The sequence below is a fragment of the Danio aesculapii genome, chromosome 20, assembly GCF_903798145.1.
Source record: "Danio aesculapii chromosome 20, fDanAes4.1, whole genome shotgun sequence".
Taxonomy (NCBI): domain Eukaryota; kingdom Metazoa; phylum Chordata; class Actinopteri; order Cypriniformes; family Danionidae; genus Danio; species Danio aesculapii.
In genome coordinates this window covers 52,298,820-52,326,753 of record NC_079454.1, presented here as the reverse complement: position 1 = coordinate 52,326,753, position 27,934 = coordinate 52,298,820, and the positions used below count along the sequence as shown (strand labels likewise).

Below are 27,934 nucleotides of genomic sequence, written 5' to 3'. Positions count from 1 at the left end.
CGTCCGATGACGTCATGGGTCCCGTCTCTCCTTGGTTTATGGAAGCGCCGTAGTTTGTTGCGTAGAGTAGATGAAGTGTTTCAATGCGCTCCGTTGTTCTCAGAAAACGCGTGAAAAAGCTCGCTCCTTTCGAAAGGATTACAGCGTGTTGTGATTTGAGGAATACTACTTTGTTCCGGTTTACGAAAGAGTGTGTTTTCAAAGCAGAGTTTGAGCTTGTTTACGGAGTTTCGGGCGCGTTTGTTTGGATGTTTTTGGCACAAAAGTTTGTCGAGTCCCGGAGAAAGTAAATAACGCGGTTTTTGGAGAGACTCCTGGCGACTAGGATGGTGTTACATTGAATAATCATGCTATTTATGAAGACATCTGAACTTAATTTATGACTGCATCTTCAACCGGTCTCGTTTAAATCAGTTTTGTGTCTCGAGCTTACTGTATAGTGAGTCTATGAGGAATGGAAACACGGATCTCTGCTGAACACTGTAAGTGACCCGAACTTTGATCGATCTATCTATCTATCTATCTATCTATCTATCTATCTATCTATCTATCTATCTATCTATCTATCTATCTATCTATCTATCTATCTATCTATCTATCTATCTATCTATCTATCTATCTATCTATCTATCTATCTATCTATCTATCTATCTATCTATCTATCTATCTATCTATCTATCTATCTATCTATCTATCAGCATTTTTATAATTATTATTACAATATTTTGCTTTTAAATATTGGGTTCATTCAGTTTTAATAAATAATTAACTGTATTTTAGTTTTAATTAAAGGAATGAATGTGTATATCTATCTATTAGCATTTTAATAATTATTACGATATTTTCCTTTTATATGTTCGATTCAGTTAGTTCTGATGAATAATTTGCTGTATTTTAGTTGTAATTAAATGAATATATCTATCTATCTATCTATCTATCTATCTATCTATCTATCTATCTATCTATCTATCTATCTATCTATCTATCTATCTATCTATAAATATGTCAGGATTTTAATAGTTATTAGAATATTTTCCTTTTATATATTGGATTCATTAAGTTCTGATGAATAATTTACTGTATTTTATTTTAATTAATGAATGAATGTGTCTGTCTGTTTATCTATCTTATCTTTAAATCTATCTGCATTTTATTAATTAATACGATATTTTCCTTTTCTATATTACATTAATTCAGTTCTGGTGAATAATTTACTGTATTTTAGCTTTAATAAGAGGAATGACTGTGTGTTTATTTTCATCAGGTTACTGCTTGTCCTGCTCTTGTCCTGTCAGTATAATTATGGTTAAAAAAGACGATGATTTACATTCTCTTTTATGTGTGTTTGAGGTTTTTTTTTTCAGTATTTGGACGGTTAAACTAGACAAAATTGGATTTTCAGTCATCAAATCAGTCATAAAAGTAGCTATTACAGATGACTTGTATTGAAATGTTGCTCAGTGTAGCAATTGTTTATGTACCAAAAATCCTGTCTTTAATCCGTTTTTAGACAAAAACTATTTCATTACATTAAATTTAGGCATTCCTGTTCCCCCATAAATGTCAATTTTAATCTCTATACTTTCCCATTGAGGTAAACTTGGTCTTAAATTTGTGCATTCAGATTTTCTCCTTAATATAATTTCAGAAAAGTAAAACTCTAAATAGTGAAATCATATTAGCAGCTAATGTCTATCTAAGTACAACACTGTTTACAGTCAATCAAATAGTGCTAATGTTGTTTTCATGCCATACTTGTATGCGATTTCAGACAGAATACTCAAATTAGCGTGGTAAACAATATAGAGAGCAATAAAATGAACCAATGTGCAAATATAAAACCAACTTCACCTCAATTACTTTCCCTTAAACCAATGATTTGCAAGCACAACGTAATTAATCATTCAAAAAGTGATCATATTTCAGTTCAGATGCAAATATAGCTCTGATTAAGTGTGTAGTTTGACTAGTAATATCAGACAGTGGAATGTTATTTAAAATGTTATTTAATTTGTTACGTTAAAGTAGTGATTTTACTTTCTTTTAACCCTTTATTGCATGAAGAATTGTGAATGGTAACTTAATTAAAATCGATTACTACAGTATATATATACAGTGCTCAGCATATATGAGTAACACCTCTCACTAATCTATCTTTTACATTTTTTTATAGGATGCTATAAAATATTATATTAGTGCATATATAAGTCAGTACCGATGCCAAATCTGGAGCTTATCCAACAAAATAACTTGCAGTAAAAGTCCAAAAATACGTTGCCTAACTTTGTAATATTGTATAAAATATTAAATAAATATTTGTATACTTTGTAATATTAAATAAAACTTTTAAAAAGAGAAAAATATCAAGAGAAACAAAAAATATATAGGTTTTTGTGGAAATTTTGTACTTTTTTACTAATTTACAATTTTTTATTTTATTTTTTTTTATATTTTTATATTTTTGTTCCATTTCTAAAGATGTTTGGTGACATGATTTCAATAAATATATCTGTCTAATGGATCTGTTTTGTATAAACGCATCAAAATATATTACATATTTACTCAGAAATGTCTAAAAATATAAATTTTTTACGATGGGGTGTACTTATTTATGCTCCGCACTGTATAGTAGATCTTAAAGTCTTAATAATAATAATAATTCTTAATAATAATAATAATAACAATTAAGACCTTAAAAGTCTTGTAATAACCCTTTTAACCCTTGAAAAGTTTTTCCAATGAGTATTTCAATAAATATCCTATCGAGCAGTGTTTCCCAACCCTGTTCCTGGAGGCACACCAACAGTACATATTTTGGATGTCCCTTGTCTGACCCATTAACTTCAGGTGTTGGAGTCTCTTCTGATGTTATGATAAGATGATTCAGGTGTGTTTGATTAGGGAGAGGTTGAAAATGTGTACTGTTGGTGTGCCTTCAGGAACAGGGTTGGGAAACACTGCTCTAGAGGGTTAATCTAATCACCTGTGTAATTTAATTTTGATGAGGAAAAAATGTACAAAATGCGACTCTTAATTAATTATTAAGAGTTAACTTTATTAATGATTGCTCAATATATTGATTTACCAATATTTTTCCTTTTATTTAAATGTTTTATCATAATTTGCTATTGGTTTTGTAATATTGAACATTTGTTAAAGGCGTCTGGCGAGGGAAGAGATGACAATAATGGCACGTATGAGAGAACTCATTAAGTTTGCTGTAATCTGTAAACTTTATTTAAGATAACCTATAATTATGTGTTACATCAGCATGTGGTTGATGCAGCTTGGCTTTAAGAAAATGAGACCCATTCATTGAATAACAATAATTCATTCTAGACACACACCGATATTCGATATATTGTGATAATGAACATGCACGATATTAATATCGTGGACACTTTTAAAATACAGTGTATAGTTATTTATTATTTACACTTTTATATTTGAGTATATTCAGATTGTTGTATTTTCAGTGGTGTCTATCACAGCACCAAATTATCGAAGACTAAACATAAACGTTTTTCACATGTTAAAGCTCCTGTGAAGTGCTTTGAAATGTGCATTTTTTTCATTCGATGTTTGAAAAATCAACTAAAACATGAAGTGAGGGCGGCACATAGTGTAGCTCCTCCCCTTTTTAAAACAGCCAATAGTGTTTTTTCACAGCTCTGCCAGTGAGTGCGGTTGAACAAATGAAAAGGGTCTTGAATGGGGCGGGGCATGTCAGATACTAGAGAGCATTTGATTGGTTAGAAGTTTTGATGAGAAGCTCAAGTACGAGGTGACGTGAATAAAACCGTTGATTCATTTAGGCGAAAGTGACGAACTGCAAACTTTACATGTTTATATCTGTTTTATATCTTCTAAACGTGAATTTTGTCACTGCTTTGGAGCTCGCTGGCTCATAGATTTCCTTAAAACTAACAATGCTTATACTAACAACTAAAAAACTTTATTTTAATTCATGGGATCTTTAATCTGGCCTACGAAATTGAAAATTCAGACTATTTTAATGCATTAAAATCAAAAGTGTTATTGTTTTATTAAATAAAGATAACTAATAAAATTAAATTTACTCTATCAAAACCATAATATGGCTATTTCTCATTGTTGACTTTAATGCATTACCTGACGTTTACTAATGAGAACGCTGTACTTTATCCTTTTGCAATTTAAATTGTTTAAAACATTTAATTACTCTGAACATATTCACCGGCCACTTTATTAGGTACACTTTAATAGTACCAGGTTGGACCCCCTTTTGCCTTCAGAACTGTCTTAATCCTTTGTGTCAGAGATTCAACAAGATACTGGAAATATTCCTCAGAGATTTTGCTCCATATTGACAGGATAGCATCACGCAGTTGCTGCAGATTTGTCGGCTGCACATCCATGATGCCAATCTCCTGTTCCACCACATCCCAAAGGTGCTCTATTGGATTGAGTTCTGGTGACTGTGGAGGCCATTTGAGTACAGTGAACTCATTGTCATGTTTAAGAAACCAGTCTGAGATGATTCACGCTTTATGACATGGTGTGTTATCCTGCTGGAAGTAGCCATCAGAAGATGGAGACACTGTGGTCATAAAGGAATGGACATGGTCAGCAACAATACTCAGGTAGGCTGTAGTGTTGACACGATGCTCAATTGGTACTAATGGATCCACCACCACCACCAGCAGCCTGAACTGTTGATACAAGGCAGGATGGATCCATGCTTTCCTGTTGTTGATACCAAATTCTGACCCGGCCATCCGAATGTGGCAGCAGAAATGGAGACTCATCAGACCAGGCAACGTTTCTCCAATCTTCTATTGTCCAGTTTTGGTGAGCTTGTGTGAATTGTAGTCTCAGTTTCCTGTTCTTAGCTGACAGGAGTGGCACCCGGTGTGGTCTTCTGCTGCTGTAGCCCATCCGCCTCAAGGTTGGACGTGTTGTGTGTTCAGAGATGCTCTTCTGCAGACCTCGGTTGTAGACCACTGTTGCCTTTCAATCAGCTGGAACCAGTCTGGCCATTCTCCTCTGACCTCTGGCATCAACAAGGCATTTGCACCCACAGAACTGCCACTCACTGGATATTTCCTCTTTTTCAGACCATTCTCTGTAAACCCTAGAGATGGTTGTGCGTGAAAATCCCAGTAGATCAGCAGTTTCTGAAATACTCACAGCAGACCCTTTGGCACCAACAACCATGCCACGTTCAAAGTCCCTTAAATCCCCTTTCTTCCCCATTCTGATGCTCGCTTTGAGCTTCAGCAGATTGTCTTGACCAAGTCTACATGGCTGAATGCATGTTGTGTGTTTGGCTGATTAGAATTTTGCGTTAAGGAGCAGTTGGATAGGTGTACCTAATAAAGTGGCCGGTGAGTGTATATGCAATAAAGGCTATTTTGTTTTGTCAATAACTATTAAAGTAGTCTGTTTTGCAGCTAAGGTTAAAATTGAGATGATATATTACTATAATAAAAGCAACAGCAACTAATCGAAGCCTGAAATCTGAAGCTTTATTCATTTACTCACAGTCATATGCATTATTGTGTAAATAAATGTGTAACAATGGAAGTATATTGCAGATTTTAAAAGTGTATTTTAGAGATTATTACGGCTGTTTCCATGTGTTAAATGTTCCTATATGTTAAATAGGTTGTGTGTTTGTTTCTCTGTGTACTCTGGAGTTCCTGCGCGATGCGTCCAGCATTACAGTGAGCTTCTCTCCCTCGGGTTTCCCTCTTCAGAAAGATCTCTGTATCTGCCTGCTCTTTAAATGGATGCGGTCGAGCTCAAACACAAGCAGATTTGTTGGTTGGAGAAGGTATTTTAGACGCTGTGTTTGCAGCACACACACAGGACAGTCAGAGGGGCAGAATTGAGATCTTTCATGGCCTGACTCTGGCTGCTGGTGTGAAGTTTTGGTCTGTGGTTGGAGATGATCTGGGGTTTCCATTGCAGGTCTCCACCTGACACCTGTATGAGCCTCTGTCATTTACTGCACATAAACTGCTGATCATGGCGTGTGTGTGTGTGTGTTGTTCTGTCTATGCGTGTGACTTTTTTTTTTTTGTCTGTTTGAGTGTGTACGTGTGTGTGTGTTTTGTCTGTGTGAATGTTTCTGTGTGTGTCTCTTTGTCTGCGTCTGTTTGCATTTGAGTGTGTGTTTGTGTGTGTATCTCTTTGTGTCTGTTTGAATCTGAGTTTGTGTGTGTGTGTGTGTGTGTGTGTTTGCCTGGGTGTGTTTGTTTTGTCTGATTTTGTTTCCTCTCTCTCTCTGTGTGTGTGCGTGTGTGTGCGTGTGTGTGCGTGTGCGTGCGTGCGTGTGCGTGCGTGTGCGTGCGTGTGCGTGCGTGTGCGTGTGTGTGTGTGTGTTTCTGTGTGCGCATCTTTGTCAGTGTCTGTTTGCATTTGTGTTTATGTGTGTATTTGTGCTTGTTTGCATTTGTGTGTGTGTGTATTTTTGTCTGTGTGAATGTGTTTGTTTGTCTGTCTGTGTGTGTACCTCTTTGTTTGTTTGTGTGTGTGTGTGTGGGTTTGTACAGGTGTTTGTCTGTGAATGTGTCTGTGTGTGTCTCTCTGTCAGTGTCTGTTTGCATTTGAGTGTATATGTATGTGTGTTTGTCTGTGTGTGTGAGTGTGTGTGTTTGTTTGTATGTGTTTATCTGTGTGTATTTTTGACTGTGAATGTGTTGTCTGTGTGTGTGTCTCTCTTTGTGTGTGTTTGCATTTGTGTTCGTGTCTGTGTGGTTGTGTGTGTCTCTTTGAGTGTGTTTGTGTGCGTCTATCAATGTGTATTTTTGTCTGTGTGATTGTGTTTGTGCGTGTCTGTGTTTGTTTGCTTTTAAGTGTGGGTATCTGTGTGTGTGTGTGTGTGTGTGTGTCTGTGTTTGTTTGCTTTTAAGTGTGGGTATCTGTGTGTGTGTGTGTCTGTGTTTGTTTGCTTTTAAGTGTGGGTGTCTGTGTGTTTGTTTGATTGTTTCTTTGTGTGTGTATGTGTGTGTCTCGTTAGTATTTGTGTGTGTGTGTGTATTTTTGTCTGTGTGAATGTGTTTTTCTGTCTGTGTGTGTGACTATTTGTCTGTGTTTGAGTGTGTATGTCTGTGTGTGTCTGTTTGCCTGGGTGTGTTTAATTTGTCTGATTTTTGTGTGTGTGTGTGTGTTTATGTGTGTCTCTTTGAGTGTGTGTGTGTGTGTGTCTCATTTGAATTTGTGTGTGTGTATTTTTGTCTGTGTGAATGTGTTTTTCTGTCTGTGTGTCTGTGTGTGTGACTATTTGAGTGTGTACGTCTGTGTGTGTGTGTGTGCGTGTGTGTCTGTTTGCCTGGTGTGTTTTATTTGTCTGATTTTTGTCTGTGTGTTTTTGTCTGTCTCTGTGTGTGTGGCTGTGTTTGTGTGTCTGTCTCTTTGTTTGCATTTGTGTGTGTTTGTGTGTGTGTGTGCTTTTTTTGTCTGTGTGTGTGACTCTTTGTCTGTGTTTGAGTGTGTACGTCTGTGTGTGTGTGTGTGTGTGTGTAATTTTTTTGTAACTTGTTGTCTGTGTGTGTGTGCGTATCTGTTTGTATGTGTGTCTGTCAGTGCATGCTTGTATTTGTGTGTAAGCGCGCGCGGCGTGTGTGTTTTTGTGACGTATAATGACACAAATGTGTATAATGACACAGGTTGTACATAGAAAAGGTGACTTATGAGGACATTGCTGACGTCCCCATTACTCAAAGGCTTCTAAATGAGACACACTGAGGTTTTCCCACAAAGTAAAGCTGCAGAGCGTTTCCTGTGAGGCTTGTGTTCCTGTGTTGGCCAATATTACAATACAGTTTGTACAGTATAAAAGCCCTTACACCAATTAAATGTCCTCACAACTCACAAATACTAACTGTGAGTGTCTGGGAAACGTTCCAGAATCACAGCCGTGCGTTTACCTGAGTAATACGGTTGGATCTTATTTTACAGCGATATGCATGGTGTGCACTTAAAACATGCAGTCAAACATTTAATATCGGCCCATGTCGTTCCTCTGCAACAGTTTCCTGGCCATGGGGGCTGAAATTCAAGCATAGCATGAACCGTAGACTCCTCCGCTGTCTGTGCAATGTGTTTGAACCTGTTCTTTTCAATCACACCGCGCCTTTGAAATCCGCTTTGTTCACGGAGCCATTCTTCCTGATATTCCATAGGGTTGGTAATCCAGAACCGGTTCTCCATCTCAAGTGCTTGCTATATTTTTTTTATTTAAAGCTGCAGCTAAATGATTTTCCAGAGGTTCAGTGATGAGAACTGCTCTTTAAGCATGCCAAAGTCTCTTTAAAGGTGCAGTAGGTGCTTGTCTTTATAAACATGTTTTGCTGTGCTGGTTGAAAGTCTCTTCACATTCTAATAGGAATGATTTCAGTAATGCGGTAATATGGTCTACCGCGGGGTCTAAAAATAGCAACAATATTAGTTTCAATACCGTTATACTGTCATAAAAACAATGCACTTATATAGGAGACAAGTATTAAATATGATTTATTTAATGCCTAAAAATGCCTATGTGTGATTGTCAACACAGGACAGTGTGGAGGAGAGAGGTGAGGTAAAACGGCGAGTCGTGCACTAAGTCACCTAGTCTCGAAAAAAAACACAACCTTTGCAGTTTGGCAGTATTTCGGGTTTGACGGAACGAGAAGGGAGACATGGTAAATACGAACTAGAGGTCTGCATTCCCGCTGCTGTACCGCAGGAGCCGCGGGACCGACCTGATTTCTTGTGGTGCGGGAATAAATGTCCGAATAAAGCGCAGGAGCGGTCGGTAACTCTGGTGTAATTTAAACAGGAGATTGCGGTCTAAAAATACCGTTCCCGAGCGAGCAAGCACACGCACAACCGCATGGATGCAGTGTGTGTGTGTGAGAATGAGAGAGCGTGATGATGTGTGTTGCTTGTTTGATGCTGTCTATGTGTGTGTAAATGAGAGAGAGAGCGTGATGCTGTGCGTCTATGTGTGTGTGTTTATACATACAGCTTGTTATAGGCTGTCAGGACTATCATTTAGCTGGGTGGTTTTTGGTTTTGCTCTTCTGTTCGTGAACACATCACCCCCCCCCCCCCAAAAAAAAATGTAGTCCCGCGCAGATCTCTAATACAAACAAGACAATTTGCAAATTGTGTATCAAACAGATGACCTCGAACCTAAGGTGGCATGTACGGTATTACGTTTCTGAATGGTTTAGGCACAAGACAACAGTTTGGTGACGCTGTCTCAGACTTGCATCATAATTTTTTATTATGCACAGTAATACTGTATACCGAGGTAAAATAGGGAGGAGGTTTGATACCGCCCAAGCCTAATTTCAGTAAATGATCTAAATGTGTTATGTATTTTTATATTCTGGTTAAGGCGTAAGACTAAAAAATATTCACCCTATTAAATATTGTCGGCTCGATAATTCCCATAATTCTGATAAGTAGCCCAAACTGTCTATCAATAAATGTAGATTTGTAAAATTGCACCTCTGTTCATGCAGATCTGTGCAGATCTGTGACACGAGAGAGTGACAGCAGTAAAAACAAATGCTGAATCAATATTGGAGTTGGTTTTACACGCTGGCTAAAAAAGTATTAGTGAATTGTGAGGTCCTGGAACAGATTGGGGTAACGGATTCGGCATGTCACTCAAGGATGGAGAGGTGTCGCGCATGACCGGGGGGATGGGGTTGTGGGGTTGGTGTGTTGGATGGCGGAGGGGTGTTGTGCTGCGGATGAAAGTAAGCGGACGCGGACAAATGTGAAGAGGGTTGGGGAGTCACGGAAGAAAGTGAACAGCGGATGAGGGAGGAGGGCGGTTGAGGAGGGGGATCGGTAAACTAAGGTGCCGCATCAGATTTCAGATACCGCAGATTTCAGAGGTGCTGGATCCGGCGTGTTCTGGCACAAGTTGAGCCCTGGGCGTAACCAACGATGCATGCAACGCGCTTAGCTGTGCATTCATACTTCTGCGTGCTGTTTCTGTTGCTCTTCCGAAACACTAGTTGGCAGTGAGGTGTTTGTTCCTCTGTGTCGAGTTTCTTCGCTGGTGTTTTTTCTGAACGCTTCCTTAATGCACAAGTGGCTCAAACTCGCTCATTTTGAGGCAGGAACCGGTGGATGTGCAACAACTTTAATCATAAGGTAAACACAGAATAAAACTTTCCATCTGGAGCTCCTTCATGGAACTACACACTTGTAAACAGTCGCTCCAACGGACTTGCGGTCCTGCCCACTTTTGTCAGCGCTTCCAAGCGGACCAATCACAGAGCTTGCTCTACGCGTCGTTGCAATGTGTAGTTACATTTTTTGAGAGGTGCGCATCAGCCACGGCGAGGGCTTTGCGTCCACGCGTAGGCCCGTAGCATATGCATGCGCTTGATGCAGAAGTATAAATCAGCCTTTAGACAGGTAATGTTATGTTTTAAAACTATTTTAGTCACGCAAAGCTGATATAGATTGGGTTGTTATGAATGGGTTACATGTACAGGAGTGTTATATGCACAATATTCCTATAGCGCATGTGTTTGGACTGTGGGGGAAACAGGAGCACCCAGAGAAAACCCACTCCAACCCGAGGAGAACATGCAAGCTCCACACAGAAATGCCAACTGACCCAGCCAGGGCTCAAACCAGCGACCTTCTTGCTGTGAGCCGACAGTGCTAACCATTGAGCCACCATGCGGAAACGATAACTATTGTGAAAATTGCTAAACAATTAAGCTTAAGTTGTATTTTGGGATATATTGCGCAGCCCTATTCGCAACTGTTCTTGTATTGAGCGACTGTAAAAGAGTGACCGTGCTTGTGTTTACCTGCAGATTAAAGTCTTCAGCAGCGTGTGGCCGGCGAGCAGGACTGATCATGGCTCTGAGCGAGGACTTCACTGAGCTCCAGACCCTCAGCAACGGCAGGTCCTCCAGCATTTACCCCACCACGAACACACCTGCAGACCCGGAGGAGGAGGAGCTGAGCGTTTCTGCATGCACACAGCCCAATGAACACAGCCAGATGATGCAGACAGGTATCAATTTTAAAACTCCATCACTGAATAACATGTCTTATTATATTTAAAAGATGACTTTATTCTCTTGCATGAGGGTCAGAGAGTCAAACAGAAACACAGGTCGCTGCAGAATGTCAACAGGAAAGGGAAGCGCTTGTACAATGTGAGAAATAAGTATTGAACGCATCACAATTCTTCTCAGAAAACGTATCTCTAAAGGCGCTGTTGACTTGAAATTTACCCCAGATGTTGGTAACAAGCAAATAAATCCATGTTAGCAAAGAAAACAAAACTAATTAGTTTAAAAATGAAGTTATGTATGATGAAATGCAATGACAAAGGAAAAAAGTATTGAACACATGAAGAAAGGGAGGTGCAGATTAGCAGTGAAAGCCCAGACAGCAGCTGAAATCTCTCAGTAGTTCTTCAGCAACCCTCTGCCCTTCCTCAGTGTAAATAAATATCAGCTCCTTCAGTCCAACATCTACATTAGCAGGAGGATGAAGATGAAACCAGGGTGGACATTTCAGCAAGACAGTGATCCAAAACACAGCCAAGGAGACTCTCAGATGCTTTCAGAGAAAGAAAATCAAGCTGTAGAGTGGTCCATCCAATCACCAGGGGCCTCATGTGTCAACGTTTGGATTTACTAACGATGAAATTAACGTGAGAATGTACGTTGGTCCACGCCAACTTCATATCTGGCGTACGTGTATTTCTTGTGTGTGTTTGTTTTATTTTCATTGGCGACTCCTAGTGGCAATTATGTTAAATTGCACACTACAAAGTATCTTTGAGCCGTGCACTGCCAGCTGTATGGGATGGCATCATCCGCATGTCTAGTAGGTAAATAAGGATTCCATACCATGCAGTTGACCAGCCAAACATTATAGCGAGATTTGCAGTGATCGCCGGTTTTCCCAATGTAATCGGAGTGATCGACTCCACGCACATTGCTATAAAGGCGCCATCTGAAGACGAATTTGCATACGTCAGTCGGAAACATTTCCATTCAATAAATGTGCGAATAATATGTGATGCTCAAATGCGCTTGACAAATATTGTAGCAAGGTGGCCTTGGTCAACCCATGATTAATTCATCCTCATAAACAGCGTGGTTATGGTTATTGCCAATATTTCATAGATTGTATAGTAAAATAAGGATAGCGCTTATTTATGAAAGTTACAAAGTTTTACTAATAAAAGTTGTAGAATTGGATTTTTTGATTAATTTTTTCATAATCGTTAGAAGCCGAAATCGAAACTGACTTTCGATTAATTGCACAGCCCTAATCAGGATAGTGGGAGACAGAAGCTAAGCAAGTCAAATCAGCCAGAAAACATGACGGAAGAGGTAACCGTGTGCTCTTCTTGAAGATTAGACCGAGTGAGTTATTTCATTATCATTTTTTCTGAATGTCAGTGGTGTCAGTAAACTGAATAGTGATGTTTCATAAGATTTATGTTTGTAGCTACGTGTTTGTTATTATCCATGACTGACCTATAATGTTATATGGCACAAAATAATTCAAGACTGTTCAGAATTTTGATGCTCTTTTGCGCTATCATCATTTAATGACGTCATGTTTCAGGAAGGCAGAAGTCGTCGATCACAGTAACGTTTATTTCCTGGTTTTGCTCTGGAAATTATTCATTTACAAATTCAGCACTGCACTGAAGCATCAAGATTTTGACACACTGCTGAAGTCTGTGAGAAACTCACACCTGAGCAATGCATGTGACTTCATTCTCCATATGAGAGGCGTGTTTAAGCTGCAGCACCAAATAAGCCTTTTATACAAAGTATTAAACACATTTCAATAGTTCAGCTCCTTCTCTTACCTTTATTTTATTCTTATTACACAGAACTCCATCTTTCAGATTTGTTTTGTTTTATTTTTATGTTTGTAATGTTCGGATTTTACCAAAATCTGGTCCAATTCCATGTCAACAGCTCCTTTACAAACATTATTCCCAGGAAAAACCATGACAGTGTGTTCACTACTTATTTTCCCTGGTGTATCAGTTCTTCAAGGTTACATTACGGACCCACTGTACTTTTTCACACACAAGACAAGGAAATATATTGTGATATGTTTATATCGATACACATATGCATCTGCATACATTTTAATAAACTATAAGCAAAAATAAATCAATAAACAGGGCTTTATGGTTTTCTGAAGAATCTATCAGTGTTCAAGTACAGAAGTGTATTTTATAAACAATTTTAAAATGATCTTATTTAATAATGCCTTCATCTTTTAATCTTTAGTAAATAATCTAACCCTGCAAGGTGAATATTGCAGATACAGACATTGCGATATCAATGCTCAAACGATTTTGTTCAGTCCTATGTTAAGTATAGGTTTTGCCATGAAAGAAGCCAAAGCCAAGCCAATGCAAATGCCAAAAAGAAATAAGTGAATGAATGAATAAATAAACAAATGAATGAATAAATAAATGAATGAACGAACAAATGAATGAATGAGTGAATAAGTAAATGAATGAATGAATAAATAAAAAATAAATAAGTAAATGAATGAATGAATGATCAAATGAACGAATGAATGAATGAATAAATAAATGAACGAACAAATGAATGAATGAACAAATAAATAAATGAACAAATAAGTGAATAGGTGAATGAATGAAACAAAATAAATAAGTAAATGAATGAATGAATAAAATGAATGAATGAACGAACAAATGAATGAATGAGTGAATAAGTAAATGAATGAATGAATAAATAAAAAATAAATAAGTAAATGAATGAATGAATGATCAAATGAACGAATGAATGAATGAATAAATAAATGAACGAACAAATGAATGAATGAACAAATAAATAAATGAACAAATAAGTGAATAGGTGAATGAATGAAACAAAATAAATAAGTAAATGAATGAATGAATAAAATGAATGAATGAATGAACAAATGAATAAATTAATGAATGAACAAATGAATAAATTAATGAATAAACAAATGAATGAATAAATAAATGAAGGAACAAATGAATGAAAGAATGAATGAATGAATAAATGAATAAACAAATAAATAAATGAATGAACGAATGAATGGAATAAATAAATAAATGAATGGATAAATAAATGAATGAACAAATAAATAAATGAATGAACAAATTAATGTATGAATGGAATAAATGAATGAAGGAATCAATGAATGAAAAAATGAATGAATGAATGAATGAACAAATAAATACATGAATAATTGAATGAATAAATAAATAAATGAAAGAATAAATAAATAGTGGATGAAAGAACGAATGAATGAACGAATGAATGAATGAATGAAGGAACAAATGACTGAATGAATGAACAAAGAAATGAAAAACAAATAAATAAATGCGTGCATGAATGAATGAATGAATGAAGAAATGAATGAATAAACAAATGAATGCATGAATGAATGAATGAAAAAATTATGAATGAATGAATGAATGAATAAATAAGAAGCACAATATTTCATACGCATTAAAGTTTGGTAAAAGTGAGTTTTTCCCTCCCCACAGGCCAGAACGGTGGACTCAAAAGCGCACGTCTATCTTCCTCCTCTTCCTCCTCTTCATCACAGCTCACAGATGCTCAGAGATTGGCCATTCTGCTGCCCAATGCTCTGCCTCCGGGTTTCTGTGTGTGCTGCTCGCTCTGCTGTAACGGGAACCAGCAGGATTGTGCTCTTTTCCAGAGCGCCGTGCCGTCCGCTGCGCTCCACATGGGCTCCTGCTGCGTCCAGGGCGTCCCCTGTTTCTGCATGCAGCATCACTGGCCTGAGCATCTGCAGAACCAGCCCAACATGGCCACGCTGAGGTGAGCACTACGTTTGGTTGGTGATGGGGATGCTCTGATCTTTTAAAAGTAATGCATAAATCATGGCAGGTTATTTCATAACAACATAACGCACGAAAGACAAAGGGCGCCGACTCTCTGTCAGAGTCCTGGTCATGCAGATTTTACCATTATAATAGTGCAGGTCAAAATGGTGCTCAATCTTGCTCACGTCGTGCCCTTTTCACAGTTACCTGCTCATCTTGGTTATCAGACGTCTCTTCTCATTGGGTGTATCTTCACTGCGTTTTCCTGGGATGATGTTTACACATGAAGATTGCCACACAGTTTTGGTGCATTTCACAGTTCATTCACGAAACATGTCAGTGGCAATGCGTCACAGTGGACAACAGCCAATCATATTACTGTTCCAGAGTTGTGCAAGCGCGATTGGCTATCATCTGCTCGATGGTATTTGCATGATGTGATCTAACTGGCTGGCACCTGTTGATGATTTAACATTCACTCAAAGGTCATGTGAATCTTTGACGCTGACATAACTAACATTTAATTTAATTTCAATAATGCGAGGGCAGTTTCATTCGGTGAACTTACATCCGTGTGTAAGGCTGCCATGTAGTTCAGGTCATATATTTTCTTTATTTAACCAGATAAAAAACCCGTTGAGATCAAGATCTCATTTACAAGGGTGACCTGGCCAAGAGGTCTGCTACACATGACTTATGAATAAAATAAAATAATAATAATATTATTAATAATAAATAGAAAATCAATATAGTGTAAAAATACAGTTCAGTTGTTCAGCTTTACCACATTTCAATAAATTAAAAACACATACATTGAGAAATGGACTGTTTGTTAAAAAGGATAAAGTGAAGCGGTCATTGGGATGAGCTCAGATATTTTTAGTTCAGACTGAAGAGTATTCCAGGATGAGGGGGCGGCATGACTAAAGGCTCGCTTCCCTATTTCAGTTCGATCCCGGGGAACAAAGCATGTGGTCTGTGAACAGAGCATGTGATCTGCTTAGCGCGACTAGTCGACATCAATAAAAAAGTGTGACGGCAGAACATTAAAGTCAACCCGTCGACTAGTAGGTGCAACCCCTAGTTTATATAGTTTTAAAGGGTCATGATACACCAAAACACATATTTTGAGATGTTGACAGTCATATGTGTGTCCCACACTGCTAAAAACACTATTGGTACACATATATTTCACTAACAAGTGAAAATTGGTTTAGGGGTTGGTCGATGTCGACCAATTTGGCATCGTACGATGTCTAATGTGAAACATTGCGATGGACGATGGCATCATCGTAGGCGACCGTGAATAATGATTTATGAATAATTAATTAATTCATAACGAATTAACTATTTGTAGCCTACCGTTTCAACTACCTGCACCGCATGGTCTTTATTTTACCCATAACCAAATCATAAATAAATAAATAAAGAGAGGCTACACACAGATTACCACCTGTCAATCAGTTTCTGCAGGACTCCAGCATGAATAGGCAGAGTGATCTGTGTCGTTATAATGGCGTCCACAAACTTGGTCGGTAAAAAAGTTGCCCAAACAACAGTATCCGAGGTTTTCGCTAAAATTACTAAGTACAAGCGTGAAAGCGAAAGATTGAAGCAGTGTACTGACGCTGAGACACGTTACCTGAACGATTCAAAAGACCCAAGAGTTGTTAGAGACAAGATTAATTAAATATCATGTTTAACAACTATAGTGAGACGCCATCCAGCGGTACATTCTTGATAAACTGTCTGACGTGCACTGCTCTCTGGAGCTCAGACGAGCGCATGACCGTGTGTGTGGTCACGTGATGTGCGTTTTCAGCGGACGCTAGATGAAACGCCAGTGTGGACGTGGATTGTTTTCGTTCTAAAATGCCATTTTAAAACTAAGACATATTAGTGTATTAGGGGCTTTTTCGATATTTGCGATGGGGGTGGGGCGGAGGATCGGCGATGCAATCGTGATGTCAGTCATCCAGTGGCGATGGATGATGGCATCGTCTATCGACCCAACCCTAAATTGGTTGTTTTTCCATTATTTCGAGCAAATTCGTTCCTCCAGTTTGAAAATAAATTTTGAAGCTGCGTCACGGCCATGAGATCTTGAGCGTCGAGACTATGTCTGAACCAGCCCATACAACGTGAGGTGTTTGATCTGTCAGTATTAATTCAAGAGAAAGACTTCGAACCAATCAGCGCTCTGTTGTGAATGAGGTGCAACTTAATTAGTATGCATGATAGCTTCGAAGATAGTTTTTATCTGCTACAGTGTTCAGACGGCAGAGAGACGCCACATTGTGTTGCCAACCGTAATTAAAACAAGCGGAAGAAGAAGAATTGTTTGGAGACATGGGTCGTCAGTGTTGCGTTTATAAATGTGCCGCAACGAAGATTTTGTTTTCAAAACCCCGCTATGAGAGTGCAGTTGGACTCAGGTGTGGACTACAATGCAGAAATACATTTTTACCTGAGAGCTTTTCACTTCTGGAAATGGTGAAATCTAAATTTGCCGCTCGTCTCCTTTTAAAAATGATGCGGTTTCAGTTGGTGTTGATTGTCCTGTCTCTACAGATTTGGTAAGTGTGGGATCAGTGTTTTATTGTTTATGTTTATAGTTCGTATCATCAGCAGTAGTCTTTCAGTTTTTAAAGACAGACCTTAGTCCAGTGGTTCTCAACTGGTTTAGCCTGGGACCCACATTTTTACATGGTCATCAAGCCGCGACCCAAATGTTTAGGAACTATAATATAACTTTAGAAATTATAATTATTTAGTATTTATTTGTTAACATACACAAGTAGTGACAGATAAATCATAAGGAAATCACCAAGACTTGCAAATAAACAATATTTTATTGCTGTTATTTAACAAAATGTATGTGCTTGTGATGCCCTCAGCTCTTGGAGTCGTCTTTGAAAATAGTCCACAGGTTTGTCCTTGCAACCGCGATGTTTGGTTTCTAAATGTCGTTTTAATTTAGAAGGTTTCATGCTCTCTCTTCTCGTGCACCTCACTGCATATGACACACTCAGGTTTTAAGCCTTTTTTGTCGTCAATATATATATATATATATATATATATATATATATATATATATATATATATATATATATAAATCCATACTTTACATATTCAGGGTCATACTTGCTCTTCGACATATTTGTTGCTATAATGAAATGAAATTTCACATGTCAAACGGTACGGTTGTTGCGCGCGCATTTCAAAATAAAAGCTTGGTATAAGCAAAATAAGTAAAAAATGTAACTTTTGTTGTTTTATTTGACCACACTCTCAGCGACCCACTGAAATTGTTCCCGCGACCCACCAGTTAAGAAGCACTGCCTTAGTCAAAATGATTTAGTTAATTAGTTTACAGTACGTTAATATCACTACAATATTATGTGCTGAAAGATCCGCTGTAAATGCTGCTCTCCGAGTGTAAACATGTAAACACCGCAATCAAACTATTACCGTCGTGTAGGATTTTCGCCACATTTTGTGCCAGGACAGTCTATACACACACAGCTTTCTGACGCTACCTTCCCAGTGCATCTAAGTTAAATCTACACTCTTCCAGCAGTTCCTCACATACAGTATCTCTTTTGTCACGGGGGCATGCATGAAATCTTCCTGAATGAAAGTGAAAGAGCCAAACAGCAGTTAAAGTCTACAAATTAATAATTGGGTAAATAATTCAATTACAGATGTCCATGTAAACACAGTCACTGTCTTTCTCCCCTGCGTCTGTGTTGTTTTGCCTCTGTGAAAATCAGCGCGTGCTCAAACTGAAACTCCCATTTTTATGCAAACCCTTCCCTCTTTCCCTCCCCCGACACTCCCACCTAAACAAAGCTGTACTCACTTATTTTTTTTTAACTAGAGGTGTGAAAACACCCTGCTGAGACGGGAGGGTTTCATGGCTCTTGAACAATTTTAATTTAGACTTTAGTTGTTGGTTAATGGTAATGATGACTGCATTTGTGCTGCTGTCATTTTCAAAATTCTTCCACGAATGTGTACTTTCACTTTAGGGCCTACTCTCACACTATGCTATCCAAACCGTGCCCAGGCCCATTTCCCGGGTCGTTTGAGAAGTGTGAGTGCTCTGAATCGGGCTCAGGCACGGTTCACCTGGCCTAGTTGGAAGAGGTGTGCCAGACCGCAGTTCACTTGGGCTCATGCGCAGTACGCTTGTAGTGTGAGTGCAAAGTGCGCCTGAGCCCGAAACTGAAGACGAGACGTGACTTTTAAGGGACTGTTTCATATGGATTTATTAATGATTCTTACTGTTCAATGAACACAAACTGTCGTAGATTATTAAAGACGCAAACCCCTCACTGCACCTTTAGCAAACCTCCTAATACATGCAGCACGAGGACTTTATGATTGTTTATGAGCGTCAAAAGTGGCAGATCTGTTCAGTGAAATATTAGACTGTGTGTCACTGCATCTCAAACAACTAAACCGATATAACTAAAGAAATCTCCACTGTGCTGAGCGAGAGCGCTTCTTAAACTGAACAGCGCATCATCGATGACGTAAGAGTACTCAGACCAGAATGTAATGTGAGTGCGGGCTGTCGGGGGAGACAGGAGGGGGGGACAAGCGTGCTTTGGCCCGGTTCAAGGCAACTGTACATAGTGTTAGTACGCCCTTAGACTCAGCCAACTGGTACACATGATTATAGACAGAATAGACTTTCATGGGCTGTAACCATATTAACACACTAACAAACTGCTTTGAGCGGACCGTAGAGAGAAGAGAATACCTGTCAGGTTATAATTATTGATGATTAAAAAAGCATTCTATTCTCTTTGTATTTATTATCATGAATCGTCCCATCACTAATCTGCGTGCTCATTTTCCATGCGTGATGTAGTGTAGGCTGACGGAGCGTGAGCAGTGATTGATGGCTTTTGTTGAGTGAGAAAGAGAGATCTGACATGTATCAGTCTGGGGTCGAGTCTCCTGTTGAACTCTTTCTGACACGCTTCATTTACCTGAACACAGATCCTCCTCACCAGGTGCAACATGGTAAAGCCAGAGACATTGGGAAGTGCTGATCAGTGTTGGGTGTAATGAGTTGCAAAGTCCTTTTTAGATGCAATGTAAAATTTCAGTAATTACGTTTCATTTGTAGGTAATTCAATTAGTTACTTAAAATATACTAGCCTGAAATACTGTGCATAAACTCAACAGTTCTCAATTAACTAAATGAAAAATTACATTTGCAGTATAACTCGAGTTTTAAAACATTAGCCTAAAAATATTAGAAAATTAAATTAAAACATTTTACTTTTTTTTTTATTCTGTATAAAATGCAGACATTATATGTTTGCAGATATTTCAGAAACATGCTAAGTGAACATTATTGTTTATCTGAAAAACAATGCTGAAGTCAGATATTCTGCTTTAAACGTGTGTTACATGCCGGAACGTCTGTCTTTGTTTTGGTCATTTAACCCGCTCAATGCCAGTTTAGCCAATTATATTTCAGCACCTCGGTTGCCTTGGTGGAAAACAATGTCAATGTCAATTTTATTTATAAAGCACATGAGGTTATTAATTAGCAAATAATATAAATATTAGAAGCGTAAACATTAGGTGAGCAGGTTACATTGTAACCCCGTGTCCTAACAACATGCTTTGTGACGAAATTAGCAGTGATAAGCAATTTGGCTGTTTGCACCAGATGAAACATGACAGACATGTAAACACAGCCATTCAGAAGCACAGAATAGTGCACTCACTGCACTCCAGCCAAATGGACCTGCACCTTTAAGTAGTATTGAGTCAAGTATTTAAATGACTTATTGAGTAATAAAGTCACTTTTTTTAAGACAAAGTAATTGTAAAAGTAATTTCAATACATTTTTAGTGATGTAATTAATTACTATTTTGATTTAAATGACCCAACACTGGTGCTGGCGATGTTTTGTTGCTTATTTAATTAATGGTACATCAAATGTGTTGTGATGGGTTGGTTTTGTTAGCACTTGCACTTTCATTTGGGCGAGAAACAATGGTAAACGGTGGAATCTTGTGTGTGTGTGTGTGTGTGTGTGTGTGTGTGTGTGTGTGTAAGTCAACAGATGCTTCAGTCAAACAGTTCAGCTCCTTTTCAGGAAGATGTTTGACCAATGTCAGACAGAAACTTTGATAAATCTGTCCTGATGTTTAGAGATTTGCTGAAGCTTCCAGGCCTTTGTTACACGACAGGAAGATGTTTAAGAAACATTCTGAACTGTGTGTGTGTGTGTGTGTGTGTGTGTGTGTGTGTGTGTGTTTGCTTAAATGTTTTTGTGTGTATGTGTTTGCTGTTGCATTTCTGCATCTACATTTGTGTGTGTGTCTGTGTGTGTGTTTGCTTAAATGTTTTTGCATTTCTGCATCTACATTTGTGTGTGTGTGTGTGTCTGTGCATGCATTGTGTCTGCAAGTGTGTGTTTGTGTGCACATGCAATTGTGTGTGTGCTTCAGCATTTGTGCATGTGCAAATGGATGTGTTTTTTTCAGAGTTTGTGTGCATGTACATGAGTGTGTGTTGCGTGGTTGAGTGTGTGTGTGTGTGTGTGTGTGTGTGTATGCCTTTGTGTTTTTGAGTGTGTTCGTGCATGTACAACCTGTTTGTACAGGTTTTTTGTATATGTGTTTAAATGTGTGCACACGTGTGTGTTTGCTTGTGTGTCAGTTTGTATACGTTTGTATTTGCACTTGTTTGTGTTGCTTCTAATTTTATCTGTGTTTCTCCGAGTGTGTATGTTTGTGTTAGTTTGCCTTTCTATGTGCGGTTGTGTGTGTCAGTGTGTGTGTGTGTATGTGTATGTGCTTGTTTGTGTGGCTTGTTTGTATGTTTCTGTGTTTCTCTGAGTCTTTGTGTGTGCGTGCGTATGATTTTATGTGCGTGTGTGTGTTTGAGTGTGTGTGTGTGTATGAAACAGCTGCAAGCCTCGACCGGCCAGCTAGCCTAAAAATGATCTTTGTGTTCTCGATTTCAGGCTGTCATCTTGAGAAGTCTTTACATGTTATCAGGAACAACAACTGTTTAGCTTGTGCCTCTCAATCTCCTCCACATAAATCACACGCTGACAACCACACTCTCTGCTAAACATTAGCTGCAAGCGAATCTTCATCTAGACTTTCATGAAATTATTAAATATTTATAATTATTTTATGTTTTAAACTTATTTGTTTAGTTGTTATGCATTAATAAATATGTATTAGCTGTATACTGTGCTGCATTTTTACCATTACTTATATGAGGTAGTATTGGGCGATATTCAGAATTTTCAGATCGCCCAGCCTGATCTCACGAGAAAACGTAAGTATTTTACGTTTTGTCAGTTTAGTGGCTAATTCGTATGAATTCGTACGAGTTCAGTCGTACGAAATTGTACAATTTTAAAAAGGAGGCGTGGCACCTAACCCCGCCCCTAAACCCAACCGCCATTGGGGGATGAGCAAATCGTACTAAATTGTACGAATTCATACGAATTAGCCACTAAATCAAAAGTTATGAATTACAGTGAGATTGTGTTAGATTGCAATGTCGTCCCAATGTGAGATCGCCGATACTCGATACTATCGCATGGGGTCACGGCAGTGCTATGTTAATATATATATATATCAGAGTTCTTCACTTTCTTCTTCAGTTGTTTCATTTTTAAAAATCGTTTTATTAAACTTGTTTGTTAATTAAATCCAGTTTTGTTATTTAGTCCATTATTTTTATGCAACAACATTGCAAACTAATTTGCTATGAGATGTGGCTGTGCCCTCACGTGCTGCTCACACTTCAACTGCTGCTGCTGAGACAGAGAGAGAGAGAGAAAGAGCAATCGGAATAATTCCTTTTTGTCTGAAAGTGTCAGTCAAGTGATGTTGATGTGAACCGCTGAAGCTGTCAAATTATTTTTAGTTCATTTATTATTAATGATGATGATCAAATACTATTCATTTTATTCAATAATGCAATTAAAACATGTAATAGGTGCGAAACGAGCTAAATATCATCTTTAAAATCATCATAGGTCTCTGGTCTCGGCTATATCTTTACCTATCGTTGATACACGATACTACCATTTACCGGCACAACCCTAATATGACTGCTTTTAGCATTTATGGTGTAAATAAGGGTGGCATGGTGGCTCAGTGGTTAGCACTTACCTCACAGCAGGAAGGTCACTGGGTTCGAGTGCTGGCTGGGCCAGTCGGCATTTCTGTGTTCTCATCATTGGTGTTTTCGGAAGTTAGTTAACCTTTTCATTCATTCATTTTCCTTTAGTCTTTGTTTCAGAGGCCGCCACAGCGGAATGAACCGCCAACTATTCCAGCATATGTTTTTAACGCAGCGGATGGCCTTCCAGCTGCAACCCAGTATTAAGAAACGCCAATACACACTTATTCACACACACTCATAGACTACAGCCAATTGAGCTCATACACAGGGAGAACATACAAACTCCACACAGAGATTCCAGCTGGGACTCGAACCAGATACCTTTTCATAAATACATTTTAAGTGCAGTCATTTGCTTTCTGAATGTGTGTCAGTCTTGGAATGATTGATTTACACGTATGTCTTACTTTAGCTGCTCTGAACAGAACTTCCTTTATGATCTGCCATAATAACACCAGTCCACTTTACTTTTGACTGCTCAGATCCATCTTAACACTGGCCAGAGGATGTTTTTTTATTCTAAGTGGTGCCAAAAGCAGTTTTATTCAGTGCATGCACAAGTCACACATAAATTCGGGGTGTGCTTTAAAGCTATTGAAACTACTTTTAAAAGGTCTCGCCAGGTTCTGTACGCTGCTTTTTAATGTTGTTTTGTATTAGCAGACTAATTGTGTTTTTGTTAGACACATATATTTTGAAGAAATTCTGTTTTGATAAGTGTTATCAAACAGTTGCACTTGTGGGAAACTTAAGAAATGACAAAAATATAGTGCTGTGAAAATTACTGCGTTAACGCATGTGATTAATTTGAAATATTTATTTGATTTATTAGTTTGATTGATTAATTTATTTATTGCGTTAAAATTAACGCAGTTGCATTTTTTTTCCTCTTGTGGTCGACGTGTGTTCAATGTGCAAAGAAATATGGATAAGACCAAGGAAGGACTTTTAGAAGGAAAGTTTCAGTATAAAACAATTAATGTCGCATCACCAGGCTATCCAGCGTTTCCTCCAGAGTTTCATCTAATCTTGTATGTTTAATTTTTAATCTTTTGACTTTTGTTTTAATGGAATTTGATACCACACGCCGAATGGAAAGAAAAAACTCAGCATTTCGTGACTCTCAGTGTTTACATGGTAGACTCTTAATTAGAGTATTATGTTAATCATATTAAAATCGCAGTATTGGTGTCCGTGGAAGTGTTGTCGCGAGCTGTCAAAGACACCACATTCCTCTGCCTTTAAGATGATTCCATGAGCCCTCAAATGTTTCATTAAGTTTGACGTGTTTTCCTCCTTAAACGCAACTTTTGTAAAGTTTTTGTAAACTTTTGTAAATTAGGCACCGACGTTCATATGCTGATTCAGTGATTCTGCTTGAGAGAGACTGTTCTCACTCTCAGCTCACATCATTCAGAAGAAAAGGGCCACATTGTCCACCCGATAATGTCAACAGGCTGGACTGTCTTAACTGGCTGAATTTAAAGGAGGACTAAACAAAATTGTTTCTACTTTATAATACAACTCACAGCAATTTCAAGTTAGCATTTACCACTGAATACAGCACATGAGGTGTACCTGAGCTGATCATTGTCCGTTTTCTGTTGTTCAGCTGTGAGAAACAAGAGTTGCGCCGCCTCAGTTCTATTAGAGCGGAGTACTGGATTCTGGTAGTAAGATTGTCACACTATTAATAAATGTGTTATTCCCTTCTGGTATTTCTTGGCTTCAGAATTAAATTAACAATCCAATTCATATTTCTGGATGATAAGGGTAACTATAATACTTGCATTATAATGTAGAAAATGACTTCAGATATGCATAAAATTATTTATTAAAAGACAAAATAGGAATAAATATGTAAATATAGAGCAATAAATAGAGAGATATAATATATATATATATATATATATATATATATATATATATATATATATATATATATATATATATATATATATATATATATATATATATATATATATATATATATATATATATATATATATATATATATATATATATATATATATATACTAGAGCACCTTGTAAAACCCGAAAAGTTAAGGTAACTCAAACCATTTGAGGAAACTGATTGCAACAAACCATTTAATTTCAAAATTAATCCTAATGAGTACTGTGAATTTAATTTATTTGAGTAAAGAAGCAATTTGAGCACAGTAAAACCCAATAAATGAAGAGAACTCAAACCAACTGAGTACTGTAAAACCCAATAAGGTAAGGCAACCCGATTGCAACAAACCATTTGAGTTAAACTAATCTATATGAGTACTGTGAACTTACTCCATTTAAGTTGAAGTAATGAGGTATTTAACTCATTACCTTCAAAACTGAGTACAAAACTCTTTTCAAATGAGTAGAATTAACTTTCAGGAAATTGAGTTAACTGCACTCATTTCATTTAATAAAGACTGTTGGATTTTACAGTGTATAGATGGATGGATGGATGGATAAAAGCAAAACTTTACAATACTTGTCACAGGATCACTTAAATTTTTCCAAGTACCAAAAACAGTTTGTCAAATGTGTCTCTGTGCTATTTCTCCTTTTAAAATTCAAATGAATACATATCCAAAGAAAAGAAAGACACCTTTTCAGGATTGACACTAATGAAGACAGCAGAAGTCAATCATTTATTATAATTATTTAGCCTGACATGTTTACTGTTACAAAATAGCTTAAATGTTTCTTAAAATATTATAAATATTGTTTTAAATGAGGGAACACATTTGTTTTTTTAGCCCAGATGTTTAAAAAGCACATATTTTAGAGCAGTAATCGCAATATGATGATTACCGAGCATAACTGTGGTGCGTGAGGAGCCGCTGAAGATGCCCAGTGAAGATCAAAGCCCACCTGATCCCATAAACCAGCATCAAAGCATGCAGGACCCAGTCATAACCTCAAATTAGGCCGATGTCTAGCTTGCTTATCCTCGTTTACCAAACAGATTGAGGGGTGAGGGAACAGCTGGAATGCATTACGCTGATCTAGGACCGTCTTGTTTTCGATGCTGACGCTACAGGTGCAGTTATTATTGTGCCGATCAAAGAGAGGATCCTTGCAGAAATTGCTTGAGTGAGCGCTTTTTTAAAGGAAGGCTTGTAATAAATAGTGGATTTTTCTTCTTCCCAGAAATGTTTTATTAGGGAAAGTCATGTGTTCAGGGTTATCATATACACTACCTGACAAAAGTCTTGTCATGAAGCCCAGTTGTAAGAGCAACACATAATAACTTCTAGTTGATCATTTGGAAAAGTGTCAGAAGGTGGATTTTTCTGCTGAATCATCTGTTGATCTGCATCCCAAACATCACAAATACTGCAGAAGACCTACTGGAACCCACATGGACCCAAGATTCTCATATAAATCAGTCAAGTTTGGTGAAGGAAAAGTCATGGTTTGGGGTTCCATTCAGTATGGGGGCGTGTGAGAGGTCTGCAGAGTGGATGACAACATCAACAGCCTGAGGTATCAAGACATTTGTGCTGCCCATTACATTACAAACCACAGGAGAGGGCAAATTCTCCAGCAGGATAGCGCTCCTCATATTTCAGCCTCCACATCAAAGCTCCTGAAAGCAAAGAAGGTCAAGGTGCTCCAAGATTGGCCAGCCCAGTCACCAGACATGAACATTATTGAGCACGTCTGGGGTAAGATGAAGGAGGAGGCGTTGAAGATGAACCCAAAGAGTCTTGATGAACTCTGGGAGTCCTGCAAGAAGGCTTTCTTTGGCATTCCAGATGACTTTATTAATCAGTGATTTGAGTCATTGCAGAGATGTATGGATGCAGTCCTCCAAGCTCATGATGGAGTCAGACACAATACTCATTCTGTTTCCACTGCAGCATGACCACATATTCTATACTGGACATTATTGAAGGTTCAGTGACCAGACTTTAGTCTATGCAGAGTCAGACCTCACTGTCCTAATGAAATCATTCAAAATTAAAGCATGATCAAATTTTATTGTGGTCAAATAAGCGTCATCTAGAGGCCTTTGCCTTTCATATAAGCCACTTCTGATACCAAATGATCAACTAGTAGTCAAATTACTTGCTTATCCCAAAGCTTGGATAGGCAAAAAGACTTTTGTCAGGTAGTGTAGACTTTTATGGCCTGTTTCCACTGAGTGGTACGGTATGGGTCGGTACGGGTCACCTTTATCAGCCTTGCATTTCCACTGTCAAAAGGGTACCAATGGTGGGCGTGGTGTACAACAAAGTATAAGACGACATCATTCTCGCTGGAGGAAATGTGTACAGTAAAGGTGTATGGGTTGTTCACAATCATATGAGAAGCTCTTCTCACACAACAGATGCATTATAGACATAAATACTTGTGTATAAATGTTTATTAATAACTTTTCTATGAACATGAGTTGATTATAACTGCAAATCAATGACAGTGTGAAACAGCCTACTGTAACGTCTGTAATTATATGAAATAAATAAATAAATGAACATATATGAACACATACAACCCCTTACAGTCTCTGATATGTTATTAATTACAGAAAAAACTACACACAGCAGACATTTAGTCCTTATTAGGGTTCTAAAACAACATGAAATATAACCTACAGTCAGTGCAAACCTCTTATCTGTGTCTTAAAACTTCAGCAGCACATGTAGCCTCTGTTAGAGAGTAGCTCCGTCATTCCGACTTCATAATAGTCCAAAAAGTGATGATAATAGTTATACATGGCAGTTTGTTCATGTTTTAGGTTGCTGAAAGAATCAGTTTCTGTTTTGTTTTTCCGGATTTTCCTTTGTTTTTTTGTGCGTCACTCTTGCATTTGTCTGTTTCTGAAAGTATTGGATGTCAGAAGAACCTCAATAATCACGCACACGTTATTATCATCAGCTCAAGAAGTTCATTATTTCAGATATTGA

At 37.9% G+C, this 27,934-nt stretch overlaps 1 protein-coding gene across 2 annotated transcripts in view; it reads left to right on the top strand.

The window, feature by feature from the left end:
* The window catches only part of disp1 (dispatched homolog 1 (Drosophila)), a 151,960-nt gene that overhangs the window by 80,118 nt on the left and 43,908 nt on the right, over positions 1-27,934 (top strand). Inside the window, exons 1-3 of one of the 2 annotated variants that reach the window (XM_056480958.1) lie at positions 63-482; positions 10,818-11,020; positions 14,537-14,834. In XM_056480958.1, coding sequence (XP_056336933.1) covers positions 10,861-11,020; positions 14,537-14,834 — 458 coding nt within the window. In that variant the 5' untranslated portion in view covers positions 63-482; positions 10,818-10,860. Of the gene's footprint in view, positions 1-62; positions 483-10,817; positions 11,021-14,536; positions 14,835-27,934 lie in introns of those variants that run through there. The other variant, XM_056480957.1, reaches the window with a different exon arrangement.